This window comes from Boleophthalmus pectinirostris, unplaced genomic scaffold (assembly GCF_026225935.1).
Source record: "Boleophthalmus pectinirostris isolate CB_2022bp ecotype Guang Dong unplaced genomic scaffold, ASM2622593v1 HiC_scaffold_8, whole genome shotgun sequence".
NCBI classification, from domain to species: Eukaryota; Metazoa; Chordata; class Actinopteri; order Gobiiformes; family Gobiidae; genus Boleophthalmus; species Boleophthalmus pectinirostris.
This window is the reverse complement of record NW_026571515.1, coordinates 22,190,689-22,211,473: the sequence shown is the minus strand read 5'-3', so window position 1 is coordinate 22,211,473 and position 20,785 is coordinate 22,190,689. Positions and strand designations below refer to the sequence as shown.

Below are 20,785 nucleotides of genomic sequence, written 5' to 3'. Positions count from 1 at the left end.
GCAAGACATGTAGGTCCAAATCCAGATTTCTTAGTGTATGTACTAAGTAGCTCCATTCAACCCTGTCAAAGGTCTTCTCCCCATCTAGGGATCCAGGGTTAGGGTCATTTTTAGATTTGTGTATGATATAGGAGCCTGCAGAGATCCGCTCCTTAACAAAGCCTACTTGATCTGGATGTATAATTGTAGGAAGTAATTTCTCCGGTCTGTTTGATAGAATTTTTGTGAGGATCTGGCCATCCACATTTCCAAGTGAAATAGGTCTATAATTACTGCGTTGCTGAGGATCTTTTCCATTTTTATGTATTACTGGAATCAAATTTTTATTCATTGTAGGTCAAAGTGTGCTCTTTGAAAGTGCAGTATGAAGTACAAATAGTAATAAAAGAGAAAGTGTATCGCAAAATATCCATCCTCCTCTGGAGAGTGTCCCAATCTTAATCCATATATTGCTTTTTTAACCTCTTCAATTGTTATATATTGTTTCCATTAAGTCTATGTGATTGAGAAAGCTGTTTTATAGAAGTCATGAAAAACATTGTTAATTTCCTTTTTCCCTGTAAACAGTATGTTTTCTGAATTGGTGGGATAAGGTTAGTTGTTTTACTTGGCTAGTGTGCAAAAAACATCTAATTATAAAGTTTTACCCTGATGGTCAAAATCTTTTCAGGAAATACCTATTTTCTCCACTGCCTAAAATCCTTTTAGATTGCCCCGTGAAATGCACCATCCATTTGTATTCATTGGTCTACTTTAGGCCTATAATCAAAGTTGTTAAGCAGTTTTGGGCCTAGGAAAATGTCAAATATAATCATTTTGAGCGGCTCAATCCTTTCAGTCTGATGACGTCCATGCTGACATATCACTGAATGCCACTTGACGTATTACAACCATATTAATAGTGCACTTTCGGCCAGCCTGGCTCTCTGACCTGAAATTCAAATATCACCAAGCCTTTTATGTAATTTAAGTATTAAGTAATGTAATTTCAGTATTAAGGGTCTTGTTTGTTTTTCCTGGACTTGCTGTTGTAGATTTGGACCAACAGAGGGCGACAGAGACTGTAGACTTAGACAAACGTCCTTGATCCACTAGGGAAATAATTTGGACACAGTAGCTCACACATCATAATATACTATAATAATAAAGAGCAAAAATAGCAAGAGACTAGTGTCAAATAAGGCATAAATATACAAAGGAATGTACAAAAAAAAAAAAAAAAGAAGTATAGTCAGATATACAACTATATCTCAGCTGTATACAAGAAGTTTTAAGGAGAAACATTGCAAAGATATACCCAGGCTTTTTAGTGTCACTGAGTGATATGTGACAAAATGTTGTGCTATTGACATTGCACTATCTTATAAGTCTTCTGGGATGAATTTTCATCTTTGTTGGATTCAAACACAATCACCATAATGCAGTGATGGTAAAAAAAAATTATCTGGTGCAATCTGGTATATATTATTATATCAAATCATACCAAAAGCTTATTATTAACAAAAGGAACATGGGCTTACCCTCTCATTGTATCCAGTACTTGAAGCCTCTAAACCTTTGAAGTAAGGTGTTTTATCAGATGCAAGCATGAGAGAACCAGCTTCAGCCCACCAGATTCATATTTTTCATTTGTCATTTTGGCCAAGGTCCCCTGCATTCCACACTGGAATAGTTTGTGAATGACAATCCGCATCCGCACAGTCCATATGAACACCAGAGGTTATGCAAATTCACAAACTTTTATCTAAATCACATGCAACAGCCAACAGGTTGTTGCTCTTCCATTATGAGATTAGATACATTTGTAAAATATTAAAGTGGCAGTAGTAGTTGCACTTTAGTAGAGTTCTAGAAATTGCAGATTTTAAGGTCCTATATTACACAAAATTGACTCTTGTGAGCTTGAAGCCATGTTAAAATGTTGTTACCTCTTCAAAAACATACCTGAAGTTGTGTTTTGTTTCATTCACACATGTTTGAGTAATCCTATATTATTAGTCTGTTTACATCTCCAAAGCTCAAAATTCCCTGTTCCATCTTGTAATGTCATGCATTGGTCGTTTTCAAGTTAATAGCTACCTCTTACCCTTAGTTCAGGAGACACTGAAAATTCCAGACCTGAAATTATCCAAATTATTCAAGTGAAAGTGTAAAAATACAGTGAAGCATTTCCTGTATTACCACATGACCTCACAAGGTGGAACAGAGCGTTTTCAGTTTGAGAGAAGAACTCAGCCTAAATGTGCAGGATTTGTGAGATAAACATGTGTCGATGAAACAAAACACAACTCCAGGTATATTTTTTATATTTTATAACACAGATCAAAAAATTGCTTACTATGGGACAATTGTAGAATTAATAGAGGTATTAGTAATTATACATTGTGCAATTATAAAAGACCACAGTAATCATTTGAGGTCAAAGTACTGTTACTAACAAAGTTGATTTGATTTTAAGTGAAAATAGGACAGTCATATCCAAAGGCACCACCATCAGTGTTGCCGTATGAGACAGATGAGAGCCAACTAAAGATTACACAACTGTTTAAAAACATTTTTACTAATGACTGGCTTAGGGCCTTATGTAACCCCTCCACCACGTTGTAATCTCGCTCATATTTGTGCACAGGGAATTTGGCAGGGCATCAGTAAATTCAGACATCTCCTCAGTGGGTGGTTGCAGGGAGGAGAAGGGCCCCCGCTGCATGCTGAGCTAAGTAGAGCCAGATCTCTGTGGTTAGACTGGGAATACTCCAACCTGTGGAAATTATCAGACAACATTTACATATAGGTCTATGTATATGTACTGTGTTCCCCATTCGTCCAGGAATAGTCAATAGATGTTTGCTACCATTCTATCAGCCATCCTGTTTGGAAGTATTGGTCTGAGAATTAAAATGTCCTGATTAAAAAAAACAAAAACCTTTGAAACCTTTGAACCGTTATCTTGGGTATCTCTTTGGCAATACATAACATAAACATGACATACTTTTAATCAGTGCCTTTTAACATTTAAAAATCCATATTTGTAGTCCTTGTATTTGTCCAGAGTACTCTGCTCCAAACCATGAGCTTTTACTGACAGAATTCCAACTGAAACAATTGAATCTCTATTCAATTAAAGTGTGATTAACTACACATTCTTACCTGAAGGTTCCTTTTGATAAATTATAATATATATAAAAAAAAAAAATATATATATATATATATATATATATATATATATATATATATATATATATATTTAATATGTAAAAATTAAACCAAAATACTCCACTATTCTGTAACATTAAAGTGGCAAACTAATATCTAATATCTATCAGTATTTACATATGGGACAACACAGCAGAAAGGAGTGAGGTAGCTGAAGATTTGGAATTTTTTGGTCTTTTTTATCTGACTTTATATAAATGCATTGTTTCTGCATATATCATTATTGCCTCAAGTCATGTACAATTGTAGTCTTTGGATCAGATACATACTCGCTGAGATACATATTCATTTTCAGAGCTTTTACCACACAACCCTTTTCAGTCGATCGGCAGGACATGCCTCTATCATGAATTTCTTTATTCAACTACAGCCCTCCTAATATCCTCCATATATTGTTTGTTTCACTTGATTTTGGACAGAAACAGGCACTACGTTTAGATGTCCTACATATTTACTGGCCACTAGACCCTTCTGCATATTTCATCTTTATTTCTGTGAGATCAGTCAGATAGCTTCACTGCAGGTGGTGCCTGCATCTGGAGAGAACAGACACGAGAGTGGGTTGAGTTCCTTTTCTCCAGCAGAAATATTATTGAGGTAAGTTCTTCTTATTGTGGTAGGTGTTGAGTTACGTCTGCTCTAGTATTAAAAGTCAGAATCACCAGAGGACAAATGTGGAGCAGAACATTCACCCCTGACTCATTGCAAAAGCTACGTCCGGTTACTACAACAACCACTCTTCACTCTTTTTGTCCCCCAAGAGTTAAAAGGTCAAAACAGCCCTATATCACACTCTGTCAACATAATTCAAGTCAACAGTGTATGTTTGGACAAATGGACAAAGTTTGAAAAGTACCTCCAAAAAAAAAAAAAGTAAAGTGATATGCATATTCCTGGCACCATATTTTTATAGAAGAGAGATACTTCCACTTTTGTGCCGGAAAGACAAAAAACAAATGCAAATGGTGTTTAGGATTCAATGCAAGGGCTTCACGGTCAGGGCCATAGTTGTTTAAGAAGTAAACCTGGACTTCTTGCTACTTACTCCTTACCTAAACCAAAAATACCCCCCTCTAACCATCATAAATATGAATGTAGTTGTGGCGCATAGACTAGACTTAGACAAACTTTATTGAGCCACAAGGGAAATGATTTGGACACAGTAGCTCATACCTCACAATATAATATAATGAAAAAGAGCAAAAATATAAATGGTAATAATACGTTCAAAATAAGTATAAAAATAGCAAAAAATAGATGTTTGCATTTTTATTTTTAAAATGGTTACATGTGTGATCAATGATTTATTTGGCTATTATGTACAGTAAATCACATTGTCCTTAAAGTGATATTGAATGGACACAGGGCACATCATTTGTAGTCATGTACTGACTTCTGCAAAACATGACTAAATTTAAGATAAATTACTGTTCCTCCTTATCTTTCTTCATTGGAGCCAGCCATAACATAAGCATTTATTTTCATTATTACCATGATTCAAACTATATTTCAGAATGCATACCATACCCTTTAACCTTTCCTGTTCTAAAATTGTTAACAATAAATGCTGTTATAGAATTCAACAACCTCCTAAGGTTTTAATCCCAGCTCAGGCCAGTGCATATTACGTTTGTGTCACCCACTTCACCCACTTCTGGGGTGACAGTACCTCAATTGGTAAGAACGTTTGTCCACTGATTCAAAGGCTGGCTTTTCAAATCCCACTCTCAACATAAACATCATTGATGAGCATTCAAATCCACTGACCCACAGGTTGGCTGGTGTGATTCCAGCTCCCTTGGGCAACATACTTAAACCACCTTACCCCATGGTCTGTGTACACTGGTGTGTGAATGTGTGTGTGAATGGGTAAGTGGTTCCTTGTTGTAAAGTGCTTTGAGTGCCTTGAAGGTGGAAAAGCGCTATATAAAAATGTGACCAATTACCATTCCTATGTATGTGGGTTATGGATGTGTGTGGGTTTGAGGGCAAAGGCCTGTGGCTACAATCTGGCTTGCACATGTCTTATATATGTTTTTAAGATCCACTATCCCACCCAAACCAGATAAAATAATATGAAGTATCTGTAATATAAAGATATCTGTCATGATTGTTTAGTACTGTCCAATATTTTCTGACCAAAGGACATATGCACAGCCTGTAATGACAGCTCAAAATTATTTAAACCACAGGATTCTGTGGAGCCTGTGGTGGCACTGAAACCTAGCCAGCCAAGACTTTCTAGGATTTTGGTCTGGATTTCTCAGGCTAATTAGTGGCTCTGATGCTTTTTAATGAGTTTTGAATCTTTTCAGGGCATTATAGTTTTTTTTTTATATTTATATATTAAAAATCAGAATTGAAAGCCTAAATATAAAACTGTGGCATTTCATTCTTGGCCCTACATGTCTGTGGATTTGAACTTTCATTATATCTTCCCTTATCACTCTTTAAATTTTGAGCAAGCACATGGACATGTCAATACACTTTTGGCTTCACTATGCCCCCAGCTGTTTGTCCAAATGTAATTTTCACTCTTTACTTATATTTGATTTAAATCAGTCATTCCCTGAAACTCATGTAAACAATTAAACTTTAGAATAAACACACCGACAGACAGACACAGGCCAAAACTCAGCATCAGGGATCATTTTACTGAGATAATCTTTTATTAGACAAATCTGCTTATTGGAGTCACAATTCAACTGTTTTGAAATTTAGCCTTGTTTTCCACATTAATGCTTTGTAAGAATGAGACAGAAAGATTGTAATTGTGTTTATAAAACCCTGGCAGTCTGGTTATATTTCTTATATTATAGGAAATGAATAATCTATCAGTTAACACTCTAGAGTACTGCTACTAATCCTGCTTTTGTAAAAATAAGCAATAATGCATTGCATAATGCATTGGATTTATATAGCATGTCACAGTCCCCAGTGTTGTGTTTCTGTCTAAGGTGAGGTGAGGGAGAGCTCCCGGGACCACTAGTGTATAGAAGGGCTACTTCAGCCGCCCCCTCTCCCTCCCACACTCTGTCTTCCAGCCCGCCCAGCCACAGCCACCACTTTTTCTTTTGTTTTTTGCACCTTTACACACCTCAACATGTACATACACAAAACATTATCCTACTATCATTCACCCAGAGTACACACCTCAAATAAACACTCTAGAAGGGTTTTTATTAGGGCCATTTTATTGAGCTGGTCTTAACATAAAAACATTCAACACACCCAAGGCATCACCAAGGCACTTGGTAGCAGTGAGTCACTGTCACGCACATACACATACGCATACACACACATACATTCATGTTAGGTGTGTGGCAAAGACAGTGTCTTGTTGCTTAAGGACACAATAATAGTTTCCACTCAAGCCAATGATGTCCCACTGTGGCACCTAGTATCCTCGTAACCAAGTATTATCCATACCCAGCCTTGCTTAGCTTTGAAGATAAGACAAGATCAGACATTGACAGGGGATAGGAACCAATGCCAGATGGGAAACAACAGGGGGCTGACTTCACCAGAACAGCTTAATTCAGTATAATTTAACCTCTGGTCTATCTTAGTAAAACATAAAATTGCAATGCAATTTGATAACATGGTAATCCTAAAAATGTTGTCATATAAACAAAATGAGACACTGTTTTCATGATAGAACCAATTAGATTTATTGTCACAATGTTTTACGATCACTTATCACACATTGATATTTGAGTTCTATTTCTTTTTCCCTCCTTTTGGAGCTTTGTCTAAGCCTTGGATAAACTTGCGTGGCACTTTATAATGATCTATAAAACAGACACAAAGACATTTTGAATAGTTTCATCAAAACAATTGAAAGAATAAAATTGCAATATAATAAATTAATCTCCAAACCTATGAGAAGATTTCCAACTTGATGGATCTGGTTGCCCTGGATTTGAACTAGCACTCGGTCCTTGGCCCCAGGGAGAGGCTGTAACACAGAGCTGGCCTGCACTCTGTGCTGCAGAGCTGTGGATACTACGGCAGGATCAAGACCATACAACTCTAGGTTTTTAATTAGTGTCACCTGCAAGATTATTAATAAATACTATTCAATGGCAAACATTTCATTTTAGTAAATTTCATTAAGGTTAGACCTATCACCTTTTTATTAGATCCTCTCGAGGCAACAGAGATATCTATGGGATCAAGATGGCCCTTCTTTGTTATGGGCTCTTGTCCTGGGAACACAATCTGATAGCATTCTTGCATCTTACAGAGTGTCCTGCAAAGGACAGGAACACTGTTCACTAGTGAGTCACACAATGACAGTAAAGGAAATATAATAATAATACTAAAAAGAAATTATACTCTCCCTCCCAGACAAATTTTGCATTTGATTTCTTACAAGAAAATGTTGAAGGCTAGAATACACTGACTCATGGCTCATTATGAAATAAAATTGTCGGGTTAAAAAATGAATGCAAGACAATCAAGTATTTCAGTCATTTGACATTTTCATAGAACCAAGGGCATGCAAAAGATACTAAGGTATAATTTATATATTTCTCCATTCAGTTTACTGCACCTGCTAAAAAGATCATCCCACTTTATTGACTCCACTTCCTGGTATTCGGATTTCTCCAGAAGACAGTCACACAAGGTAGGGTTTATTATAACATAACTGTTGGATGAACAAAAAGAAAGAGACAATGCTCAATAGTGCTATAGAACATGTGCCACCCCATAAAGTCATTCATTTAGTTTTTATTCAATTTCAAATTTATGTTCTCTCTGTTCTACAATTCATTTGAATAAATTCAGGGCAGTCTCAAAATCTCAGTGTCCTTTTCCACTGCACAGATGTAAACCAGTTTTGTTACTCTGCAAACTTACTTTTTATTGTTTTCAGCCACCAGTTCATTCTTCTTCACATAATCAGTGATAATACTTCTTACTTCTGCAGGCTGGAGTACAGTTCCTTTTCTATAGGAACAACGTAAGAAAATGAAAATGTCATTAAAGTTACATAGGAGTAATTAAAGATGTAGAAATGGACCTATGTAGCCACTGACCTATGTAACACCTATGTAAAATATAGATATAGGCAGCATAATAATGATAATGTAGCCTGTAGATGGCATATATAGACATATGACATCATAATGTTATTTTGGAGAGTTGATTAGAATGAGCACAGACTTGCAGTGTGATTGTCATGTCAATAATATAATCAATGTAAAACAATGTAGGATTTAAGCATTTCAGTATCTCCACTTAAAAACTAGATTAAGCAGAATTAAAGATACCTTTAGCAGAATTAAATGTACCATAAATGTCTTGTATGTATTTGAACCTACACTATTCTGAGGAGAAGACTAACTATCTCTCTAAAGAAAAATAAGTATATGGCGTTTAGTCTAAATATCAGATGGCAAGTGTAACATTTTAAAACAATGTCAGACTAAAAGATGAAAACAACCTCCATAAGATAAACCACAACTGCTGTGTAAATGTTGTCATACACAGTTTACACAGGTCAGTGGTAGAGGTCAGTTACACAGAATCCCTCCCGGAGCTCGAAGGATTAAATATGAAATTTGTAGACACTTTCTCAGCACACCTCTTCTGTGCATCCAGAAAGAGAGGTTCCACTCGTGCTGACACTGAGTACACAGTGGTGATCTCTGGGGGGTGGTAGGGAATGTCCCCTTCCCGTCCTTCAGGCGCTGGGTCAACCTCACAAGCAGCCTCCTCAGAGATGCTGAAGGAACGTAGTCTATAGTATAATAATGTAACCATGAGTTATAAATATTACACTATAGACTATAGAATGTGTGTCAAATCATAAAACATAACACAGGATTTCTCTCACTCTGGATTTTTCCAGTCCACCTCCACAATGCTCTCCACTCCCTTTGTCAGTTCTTTCACGCGTATCAAGCTGTACTGTTGCTGCATTGTATGCAGAAACTTGGAAAGCTGTAAAAAATTGTATATGAATCAATTTAATTTCTTCATTCATACATTCTATTGCCTTACACATTCAACTCTACCTTCTTATAACTTGATTTCTTCATGTCCAGTTGCTTTCCACTTGGACTGAAATTAAACCATAATTACCTAGTTAAAATGTATTTAATTTTCAGTGAACAAAATTAATAAGGACTGATCTTACCAACAGGCAAACATGTGATTGCGAAGAAATGTGCTGGTCAACAGAGGGAGCTCTGACTTTTTCACTTTGGTCTTAAGTGCATGGAGAAAGCACTGAAACAGTAGGGCGTCCATCAGCTCTGTGAAAACAGAGGTCAGTTTAGGTCATACGGATTCTTTCATCAACAACATGTTTTGCGTGCTATGACTCAGGCACGAACGATACAAGGTATTTGTAGGCTATTTTTGCTCCACTTTGCTCCATGCATCCTCTGGGCAACCTGCCAGGAGTAGGGACCCAGCTTCAGATCTAGAAATTTTATCTTGATGAGAAGAATCTAAGTGAATTTTATACAGTATATATGGACTATGATGCTCCACTCATTAAAGTTACTTTATGGCTCCATTGATGAAGTAGTTTAAAGTAAAACTACACTAAAAGGGTAAATACGATACTTTCATTTTTCAAGTTATTTTCCAAATTTATTGATTTGCACTTATGGAATCTAGTACCTTGTGGGCTTCTCTGCTCATCCTCCATTTTCTTTTCCATGTCAATTTCCTCCTGGATTTCCTCAGACACGCTCAGCTGCTCCACTCTAGTGCAGACCTGATCTGTGACCTCTTGACTGTGTGCCTCGTCACAACATGTTGCCACCTCTTCCTCCTTCCCCACTTCTTCCTCTGGGTCACTTTCCTCTCCGTTCACTTGTTCTTCAGTTTCTGTACTGTCTGGTAATGAGGGAGGACCTGACTTATCACCAAAAGCCCTGAAACACACAAAAACCTCAGTGGAATTATTATGTCAACTGAATATTATTATTATTACAAGAATAATATTATGTCATGTTGTAAAATAATTGTTTGGTTCCACTTTACTCCTGTTATTACACTTAACAGCAAATTAGCAAATTGGTATAAAAAGATGCCGGCCATTGCCGGTCAATAAATTGACCTCAGCTAACCCAATAACTGATGCTGATATATGAATAAGGAGAAGAAAATGGCAGCACTGACCACAGGGTATCCATATATGTGTGAAGGATGCAAACACCTCTGCCTTTCATGCCTGAACTCTGCATAGCTGTAGAGGACACTGCTGCAGTCCCAACAGCAAAAGGAGCCCTATTATCAACAGGAGCAAAATTTGCTTTAAAATTTGAAATACAATACTACAGTCATAGTAAAGAAACGTAAACTTGCCCGTTATTGACCACTTTCACAGCACAGCAGTCTCCTTGCTTCACATGGGGGAGACCACTTTGGGTCACAACAACACCCGGAAGCATGAGGTCTATAGGTTAAACATAAAGATTGCACATTAAATACATTAAATATTGGAATAGTATGAACAATAACTTTAAAGAAAAAAATTACACCTGCTCCTCCAATTAATTTGTCAAGAACAGGGGGCCAGGTTGTGAATGCTGGTAACAAAGCTGGAAATCTCCAAAGCACATAAACTGTGAAATAAATACAAAAGTGATTTCAGCATTGTACCACAATCATGTTATGTTTGAAGAAATCAGATTACCTGTGGGATAAATGCATTTCTCCAACTCAAAAAATAAAGGATTTTTGTTAAGAACGTAAAGTGTCACTGCATCTCCTTTGTGAGCATAAATTTTGACTACATTTAACTCTTCTTTGTTGGGAACCAGTTCTGACAACTCATCTGCAGTTAAAACAGGAAAGGCCACTGACAGGTCAGCTTTGAGCTTTCTCCTGGAGAGGTAAAAAAGAAAGAAGTTAAGTATACACGCTTGTGTTACTATTTAACGCACATGGTTATTTTACACTGCATACTATTAAATACGATTATAAAATTGTCTTTTGATACCACAGCTGGGCTATTCCTTTTCATGGCATGGCATTTTCCACAAACAAAATAGTAGTTTTGCCTCTAATAAAATATGGCAAAGACTCGTGGGTCGGAGTAATTAAACAAATATCATCTGCACCAAGTAATATTTATTCTGCAAACTCTCGTTGGTCATTTTTAGAGTAATTCTCACATTGTACATTTCCTCAAACACAACACTGGATTATGTGTATAGTGCATAGTAACCAGACACAGTAAAAACACACATATAGTGGTCTAAAGACTATTAAAGGATTTAAACGTGAAATAATTTTAGTGTCAGAATAACTCACCTGTCAGACCCTTTGATTACAGTGTTGGATTTCACCCTGAACGGTTTGGCAAACATGATTGAAGGGGCAAATCTTCATTGTATGCACATAACAAAATCTAATTACAGTGCGCCCATTTTCCCCTTTACCAAAGAAAATAAACATAAATCATATCGACCATTTCCATTCAGCCTATTGGTCCGACACCTTTTGTCTTCCGACGGGAATCTGCATGCCGGTGTTGTGGTTCCTCGTAGTTCGCATGTCACTGGACGCTGTGTGTGAGTTGAAACAATTCAAATGAATGATTATGTTTTTATACAAGTTTAATATAATCATGAGTAACAAATCAAATCAATCTTGAACTAGTGTCTAAGTTTAAATACAATTGAAAATGTCTTGGTCCTGTTTGTGAATAATCTAAGCAATTATCTTACATGATTTGGTTCGGCCAAATTTACCTTACTCTGCCGGCACGGACTTGTTAGCTCAAGGTCTAGATCTATCATTCAGTTTAGCCGATAAAATATTCAGTTCATAAGGCAAGACTGATGGAGTGCGTAGTATGCAATATTGAGCAATATAAACTTAATTTATGGCTTATCCAAACAGATTTAGCGTTAATCCTTACTTTTTTAATTCTATAAAATATTCTGTCGGCGAAATTAGGTAACGTCAAATAAGATGCCATTGTTTGATTTTAGTTTTAGTACAACATTATTAGTATATATAGTACTTTGTATTTGTTAGAAAAGGTAATGAAATGTGTCTGTTGTTAATGTAGGTCTTTCAGGCGTCCCTATTTACCCGGGATAGTCCCAGTTTTGAGCCCTGTGTCCCCTGTCTCTGCAGATTTATCCAAATTTGTCCCAGTTATATACAAGAAATGTCCCAGGTATCCATGTTTTAACCAATTTGATACCTGACAACAGTAAAGAGGGGCATAAATTTCCACTTGTTTAGGTAAAATACAGAAACGCATTCTTAAAATTATCAAAGCACAAACGTTAGTCATGAATGGGCTGAGTGCATAACAATTTTCCTTGATTATGCATTCGTTTCTACCAATGTAGCACACTCATCTTTTTGAAAAACGTTGTACATTTATTACTATTAAGCTTTACTAATGACTCCAGTGGCCCCTCTTCCTTAGCTTCATACTGCTGCCTCTGCTTCCACCTCTATCCGTGCTGCAACTACAAGAACTACCTCTTCTACCAGGTAATAATAAGTACCTCTGCTACTGTTCAGCTGCTTGTACTACTGTACTTCAGCTTCTGTAGAACTGTAAAACTACTACTGCTGCAGCTGTTTCCACTGTACTCCCATTACCATTTTTACTTCTACTCCTGCTCATTACTGTTTTATTCTGTGTTTATTTTATAACTAGTATCAAAACATTCCGAGTCATTGCATTACATTTAATTCAAATGAAATATAAATAAACCCAAATTATAATAAAACACAGTCTGTCTATTGATTTATTTTTGATTTATTATGATCAAAGAACAGACTAGGTCCAATCAGTTGTAATTTAAGTGACAGGCCGAACACGCAGCTCTTTCAAGTGTACATTCTGCGCTTGTCTGTGTGTATAACATAAGTTATTTGTGACTTGTTTAAATTAGCCTAAAAAACTTACACAGCCACAGCTTTGTCAGGCTTTAATTTGATCCAACTTTGAAAATGGTCACTGACATTTCATAGAGCAGAAAGTGTTTTTTCACACAAACCTTTGTATCATTTAATGTATTAATTCACTGACAAATATTTGTTTTTTAGGATCCAGAAATAGAGAGGAATGTTTGGAGTTTTCACGGTAGTCGTCTGCTGCTAAGTAAGTCTATTCTGAAATTTCCCCACTGTGGGACAAATAAAGGTTCTCACATTATTAGTTATAATTACTTTCATCACACTAAAATGAGAACGTGTATGTAAAACTATGACTATAGCTTTAGCTGCTTTTGGAGGAGCAGATTCCATCAAATCAGTTTACAATTTTAATTTATAAGTGTCTGCCTTTCCACCTGTTAGTGAAATACTGAAGAATTTCCTGTTGTAACAGAAGCAGCCGTCAAATATACATATATGCTTTACTAAAATATAATGCTTTTAAAGGTCTTATACTACAAACTGGACTCTTGTGAGCTTTAAGCCATGCTATAAAGTTGTTATGTCATCAAAATGTACCCAGAGTTATATTTTGTTTCATTCACACATGATTGAGTAATCCTTTATTATTAATCTGTCTAATGCTCTGTTCCACCTTGTGATGTTATGAAAGTTAACAGATACCTTTTACCTTTAGTTCAGTAGAGATGTTCAGTCTCAGGGTTAAAATTATCCAAATGATTCTAGTGAAGGTGTATGGAGTTTAATAACACAGTCGAACACTTTTGCCTGTTGCCTCATGACATGACAAGGTGGAACAGAGTGTTTTCAGTTTGAGAGAAGAGCTCAGCCCAAACATGCAGGTTTCGTGTGTTAAACATGTGTGAATGAAACAGAACACAGCTCCAGGTATGTCTATGTTGAGAAAACAAGATAGATCATAAAATTTCACAATATGGGCCCTTTTGTAGTAGAAGGATACAAACAGTTCTTCACAATCTGGTCCTCCCACACTCACACTACTTGTGCCACATTAGTTTAGCAGTGGCCATTAAATATCCTAATCCTATGATTGTAATAAATAAACAAACAAAACATGTTTGTTTTTTTGTCTAACCCGATCAAAAAACACCTTGCATTGTGTGAAACACTTTCACCTGATGTAAACTCATTCTGTTAAATATAGCACAATGTTGTAATATAATCATGCAAAGTCAACAAACAGACACTGTATGATTTAGTTTGGTCCTTTATGCAATACTGACAAGTCTGGGGATGTTCCTGTTGTCAACAATTGAACAATGGTATTCCTCTGAAGAATTAATTAAATTGTGGTGTAGATAGCATTACATTATAGCATGATTTATCTTCCTGTACATTTATTGGGAAAGAAGATGGGTTCTTACACACTGAAATCATTTTCCATGCATTAAATGTTTTTACAAGAGGACACTTTTATGAGCTTTTAACCATATTATAACAATTCTCAAAACAATATTATTTGGTCAGTTTTTTTCTTTTTCTGACACCGACAACTCAGCCCCTCAGGACAGGACTCAGTAGTGTCTTTATATTCACAGATACACGACCACAGCTCTCTGGATCAGGCTGTCCTCATACTGGGGGAGGGACAGGGGGAGAGGGGAGTAAAAGAGGCTTTCTATTTTAAAGTGGAAAAACCCTTAGCAAAGTGGGGTGCAGTCCTAAAAGCTATACCCATAGTTTTTACTGAGAAAATTTCAGTTTTTACCTACTCCACATCTGCCCACATCCCTATACTTAGTTATGGTTATTCCAGAAATTCAGACTTTTAGTACAGGGAAATGCCAAGAAGATACAAGGCTTTTCAGTTCTGTAGTTTTTTTTAACAGGAAGTCAGTGGATCTTATCTACGTATTTATTTCTGTTTATTTAGCTGTTTCAGATTAATATTGTGGTTTAGAATTAACATAATTGAATACAATGAGCTATGTATGTTTAATATTAAACTCCCAAATAAGCATATTGTCTTTTTAAAGAAATAAAATAGACGTGCTACCTGAAATTGTACCCAACTCTTATTTGAAATCTATAAATGATTTTTACTTTATGTGACAAGCTGTGTGGCTGATGAGTAAATTAAGTCACCCTTTAAAAAGAGATTTCAAACTCCATGGTTTTTCACCTGTATATTGCAATAAACCCAAAATTTTTTTCATATGAAGGAAGGAATACAAAGATAGGCTTTGAGCAAATAATTAGGCTGCTTTTAGCAAATAATTAGGCGTCCTTATCCGTGCCAAGGCAGGAGGTTTTAGTCAGAAGAAACACTTCTCTTTTTATGGCACACAAGACAATCTTCATGTGGTTCATTTGTGTCTAAATTGTTTATTCATTGTATCTTTTTTGACCGCCAACACATAGTAAAAGTAAACAATAAAATGTATGTTTTCCTAGTTTTGCATATATTGAGCTTAATTCTGGATTTTTTTTAACAGTTTGCTTCCTACTTGTGTAAAAGTGTTTCCTGTTAAAAAGCATTGAATCAGAAATTTTATTTATAGTTTATATTAAATAGTTTGGTTTGTCACATTTGAGCCATAAAACTGCTTCCTGTTTATATTTATTTATTTATTTTTTGCCTTCATTTTATATAAGCTTTGTGTGTTTCTTCTTGCTCTATACAATTTGTCTCATTAGAAGAAAACACAATGTTGCTTCTTGTTTATGTGCAGCTTCATTTAATCCTTGCTTATGGCTTTGAGTCAGTGCACAACTCACCAGAATGTGTTTTAGTTTTGTAAATTCCCACTTAGTGGTATGGACTTTGAAGTTCCTGCTCATAAAAATGTATGTGCATGTTGGAGTGCCATGGTTTCAATTAACAAATTGTGATTAGAAAGACTAACGTGTTCCAAAGATTAACAACACTACACTTCTTACAACTTGGCCTTTAGATTTATAGAGGAATTGTTTAAATACCACAGTATTCCATTATGTTTCTTCTTTTTCAGGGATATGAGAAAATCATTAGTGGGTGCCCTGGCTCCTCTTCCCAACACCCCTCTCCATTTATCTGGACTTGATCCTGAGAGTTGATGAATCTAACTCTGGTTTGTTCCATGTGAAAGAAGAGAGCACACTACAGTAATATAAAGCTAAGGTAAAATCGCATCTCTACAGAAGGGTCATGTACACTTGCATGAATGTATGAGATCACAATTTTGTTGTTAGAAAACATACTTGTGTCAGATAACACTTAACAAACCAGTGAAAAGTGTGAATCTTCAATAATTTTACTAACCTAATCCTGCTTCTGGAGGCTGCATTTTATTTGCAATTTTCACATAGCTGTTTACGTTATAGGAAAATACCAGTTTCACCTACCCTCTATCTCCACCCACTTCTCTGTACTTACTGTGATTATTCAAAAACTTCAGGTAATGCTGTCAGCTCACGAAAAATAAATTATCTGCTTCTGTGTACCACCCATAATCAGTTATATACCTGAGTATTAAATGTCTTTAGAGCTAAAAAAATTTTGTTGATTGTGACTAAAACCTTGCAGTGGATGTAACAGTTAGACAAGTATAATTAACCATTACTTGCTGAAAAGCATCCAATTGTGAATCAGCATAATTTGATTACTTCAGCAAAAGAGCTCAATTAAATAGCCTTTCAGGTGCTATGTTAGTTTTGTCTTCGTTCTGTGAAAAAGGGATATATTTAGGACTTAGGACTCATAGACCATCAACTGGCACATGTTTCAGTCCAGAAGAAGCAGCACTGGCGCCAGCTCCAAAAATGCTTACTTTCTCCTCAGGCTGAACACTGTAATCTCCAAAGTGACTTACCTGCAGCGACTCACAAATATTTCTGAAGTTAGCACTCAAATAACAGGGTTGGTTACACGAAGGATATGCGGGGGGCACAATTTAGTTTCAACAAATGCATGCATGCTTTGTTGTTCTAGTTAAATTCCAAAGCAGCACTGTTTTATTATTATGTAAATCATAGATTGTACATCATAAATGTTTAATACCACAAGCTTCCTCCCAGAACAATAAACAACAAGGCAAACTTTGTGTAGCTTTCCTAATGATAAGGCATGACACAGTGAGAGAAAACAGGGTTGTTAAAAAGCAGATGTCTGCAGTGCTGCACAGATGGGATTGATATTGACATGGCTGGAGGTGATATTTTGTAGTGTATAGTGGAGTGTATAAGTGGAAAAATGTATGCGTTTTAATGAGAGTGTGTGGCTGGAGCTACAGCTGCAACCGCGAGGGGGATGTTTACCATATAGACCAACAACATCTCAGCCTCAGTCTCAGAGCAACACACACAAGCAGGAGGTATTACGTGGGACCAGTTGGTGAGTGAACTCTTTATTTTAAATTTAGAATAAACTCACTCAGATGCCTATTATAATATTAAAGATCCTATATTACTCAGTTATTGACTCTTGTGAGCTTTAAGTCATGTTATAATACTGTTATTGCTTTAAAAACATACCTGGAGTTGTGTTTTGTTTCATTCACACATGTGAGTAACCCTTAATTATTTGTCTGTCAACATCCCCAAAGTGTGAATGTGTGTGTGAATGGGTGAGTGGTTCCTTGTTGTAAAGCGCTTTGAGTGCCTTGAAGGTGGAAAAGCGCTATAGAAAAATGTGACCATTTACCATTTACCATTGAAGGTGAATGGAGATTAAAAACACATTGGAACACTTTCTGTATTATGACATGGCATCACAAGATAGAACAGAGTGGTTTCTGACTGAGAGAAGAACTCAGTCTAAATATGCAGGATTTGTAGGTGGGTTGTGGGATGTGTAAATGAAAACACAACTCGAGGTATGTTTTTGATGAGGAACCAACATTATAACATAGATTTTAAAAAAGCATAATACGGGCCCTTTAATACCTTTTAAAAATATAAAATTTATAATTATATAAATGTCTCCCTAGGGATCATGCAAGCATTTGTGCTTCTTCTCACATTTGGATTAGTACCTCCAAGTCTTGGCCAGTACAGCCAGTTTCAGTGGCTGACCCAGCTCCGTGGACGTTGGCGCCATGGTGGCTGGATGGCAGACAATGTGGATTGTCCTCTGGAGTGTGACTGCCCCTCAGCTTATCCAGCAGCCATGTACTGTCACAACCGCAACCTACAGCACATCCCCTATGTACCTTCTCATATCAAGTATGTCTACCTTCAGCGCAACCAGATCTCAGGCATCCAGGACGGTGTGTTTGATAATGCTACCGACTTGGTTTGGGTTGTCCTGTTTCACAACAAGCTTAACTCTGAAAAAATTGGGAAGAATGTTTTCAGCAAGCTTAAAAATCTTGACAGACTCTACTTGAATCACAATGAGCTGACTCGTATACCCGCTAATCTGCCTAAGTCCATCACAGATCTTCTACTTGGGCACAACAAAATCTCTAAAATCTCTTCAAGCTCATTTGAGGGAATGGTGGACCTCTCCAATCTTCAGCTTCAGGCAAATGAAATAGAGACTGTTGGAGGTGCTTTTAAGGGTCTAAAATCTTTAAGCAGGCTGGATATAAGGAAAAACAAGCTAAAAAAAATCCCAGAGAACCTCCCTGAAAGGCTACAACAGCTGTATCTGGAGTTCAACCAGATAGATAGCGTGCCTCCAGGCTTCCTCACCAAGACACCAAAGTTACAGTTTGTGCGCTTGGCCCATAATAAACTCACAGATAAAGGACTTCCACCCAATGTATTTAACATCAGTACATTAGTTGAACTTGATCTTTCTCACAATAAACTGGAAAGGATTCCCTCTGTCAGCAAGCGCCTGGAAAACCTTTATCTCCAAGCCAACAAGATCAAAGGTAGGAACATGCACATTACATATAATCCAAACATTACTGCTAGAACTATATAAGTACAAGTGCATTGTATTACACTTTAAGGTAACGGGATGCTCAAAGGTTTTCTATTCACCAAAGATAAGTTATGTTAGTTGAATACTCAAACTCTCTCTATTAAATGAATGAGAGACAGAATATGGCAGTGAGTGTGAGTCCAGCTGATCAGAGCCCCAGGGGTCCTCTAATATTCAAGCAATGACAAAATTGTATATTAAAAAGAGGGTAAAAGAAACAAAAATTACAGGAGTCAACCAGTTTCTTCAGAGAATAATGAGTCTGTCAAAAATAACAAAGAACTGTATCCCATTACCAATAGAAACACAATCTCTTCACAGTTTTATGCCTTCTCCAAGCCTTCATATCAAAATTGCATATTTAATACTCAACAAATGTGAACTGATGCTCTTAACACCTTGATATGGCTTTTGTAGTGAGCGCATTTACGTCATGGTCGTATAGCCCCATATAGAACTAATATCTCTGTGTTTCCAATCTGTTTTCTTTCAGAGTTCTCCTTGGGCAGCTTTTGCAGTTCGATCGACATGAAGAACTTCTCCATGTTGAGAATGCTACGTTTGGATGCCAATCAGATCAGTGCCAAAGACATTCCTCCTGAAGCTGCCTACTGTTTGCGCCGCGTTGCTTTCATTCATATTTAGTATCTCTAGTTCTCACATGTAAAGGCATTATGAAAAGGAGTTGAAAAAGCTGGCATCAAGCAACATATTTAAGTGCAGATTAAGTAGGACTAAACTTGTACTAAAACTGGTCTTAAACAAGATCTAATCTAATCTACATCTAAACCATGTCGAAACCATGTCAAAATACTTGATTATTCTGTCTCAATACTGAATACTACTAGGAAACAAAATAAAACATGTATACTACTAGAGGTAACATATTTTGAGAACCAGTGCTCTCAAGAATACTAATTGCCAGTATTGTGTTTTTGATAGTACAACTTTTCCTGTATTACTGAATTGGAAATACCACAAGTGAAGAAAATGTGCCTACACAAGAAGAACAGGAACTAATCTTTTCAGCATTCTTTTCACCCATTATTATATCAGCATTTTGGCAGATGTTTTAAGAGATGGAGCAAACCAATGGGAGTACTAGTATATGGGAAAAGCAAGTATTTGGCCATGTGAGACGTAGGCCTCAAAGTACTCAGAAGCTTTGTCTCCATCATGTGGTCTATCGTGATTCTGCATATGAATGGTGGGTGACAGGTAATATTGTAACATTAGTTATTAATGTGTTTGATTTTCTAATGATGAGGATTGTGTTTCCAAATTAATTCATATTCTAATTATGCTGTTACAGAACTGCTCAATTCTAATGTTTATCTTAAACATTTTTTTTATCTGATCTGAATTACATCATATGAAGTAATTTGAGGATCGCATTATGATTTGGTTTTGCCATTATTAACATTACAAAGTAAATTTTGTTATGCCTAATTTAAAGAAAACATACTGTATTGTGCATTTTTCAGTGCATTTAATATTAAACAGTAACATCCATTAATCATTATTTTTCATTGTCTTCATTGTAAACTGCTATATTGATCTAAAATATCTTAATAATACAATTGGGTAAAAGTGGTAAGCAGCAGGTTTTCATTTACTTTTTAGAACCAGAGAAGTGAGTGGAGATAGGTGGTAGGTAAAAAGAGATTTTCTGAACACTCAAGCCTTGAATTTTCTTTAAAAACTTGTGAACAATACTGGATTACCCAAGTGTGCATGAATCAATTAAGGGTAATGATTTGCAAAATGTGTCCCCTTTATAGTTTTGTGCTGATACTTTGTACTAGTTTGAAT

At 36.3% G+C, this 20,785-nt stretch overlaps 2 protein-coding genes across 2 annotated transcripts; one reads left to right on the top strand and one right to left on the bottom strand.

Annotated features, from left to right (window-relative positions):
• Positions 1–6,859: 6,859 nt before the first annotated feature.
• On the bottom strand, positions 6,860–11,702 carry eif2d (eukaryotic translation initiation factor 2D). The gene is made up of 15 exons (XM_020922431.2): positions 11,491–11,702; positions 10,871–11,061; positions 10,716–10,799; positions 10,540–10,630; positions 10,354–10,461; positions 9,850–10,106; positions 9,359–9,476; positions 9,237–9,282; positions 9,056–9,162; positions 8,804–8,959; positions 8,077–8,166; positions 7,769–7,864; positions 7,345–7,465; positions 7,093–7,267; positions 6,860–7,004 (listed from the first exon to the last, which is right to left on the bottom strand). The coding sequence occupies exons 1-15, from the start codon at positions 11,544–11,546 to the stop codon at positions 6,934–6,936; spliced, it is 1,767 nt and encodes a 588-aa protein (XP_020778090.1). The 5' UTR covers positions 11,547–11,702; the 3' UTR covers positions 6,860–6,933.
• A 9-nt stretch (positions 11,703–11,711) lies between these two features.
• Positions 11,712–20,202, top strand: fmodb (fibromodulin b). Its single transcript, XM_020922485.2, has 6 exons — positions 11,712–11,750; positions 12,623–12,690; positions 13,252–13,306; positions 16,074–16,222; positions 16,426–18,920; positions 19,467–20,202. The coding sequence occupies exons 5-6, from the start codon at positions 18,035–18,037 to the stop codon at positions 19,616–19,618; spliced, it is 1,038 nt and encodes a 345-aa protein (XP_020778144.1). The 5' UTR covers positions 11,712–11,750; positions 12,623–12,690; positions 13,252–13,306; positions 16,074–16,222; positions 16,426–18,034; the 3' UTR covers positions 19,619–20,202.
• Positions 20,203–20,785: the final 583 nt, after the last annotated feature.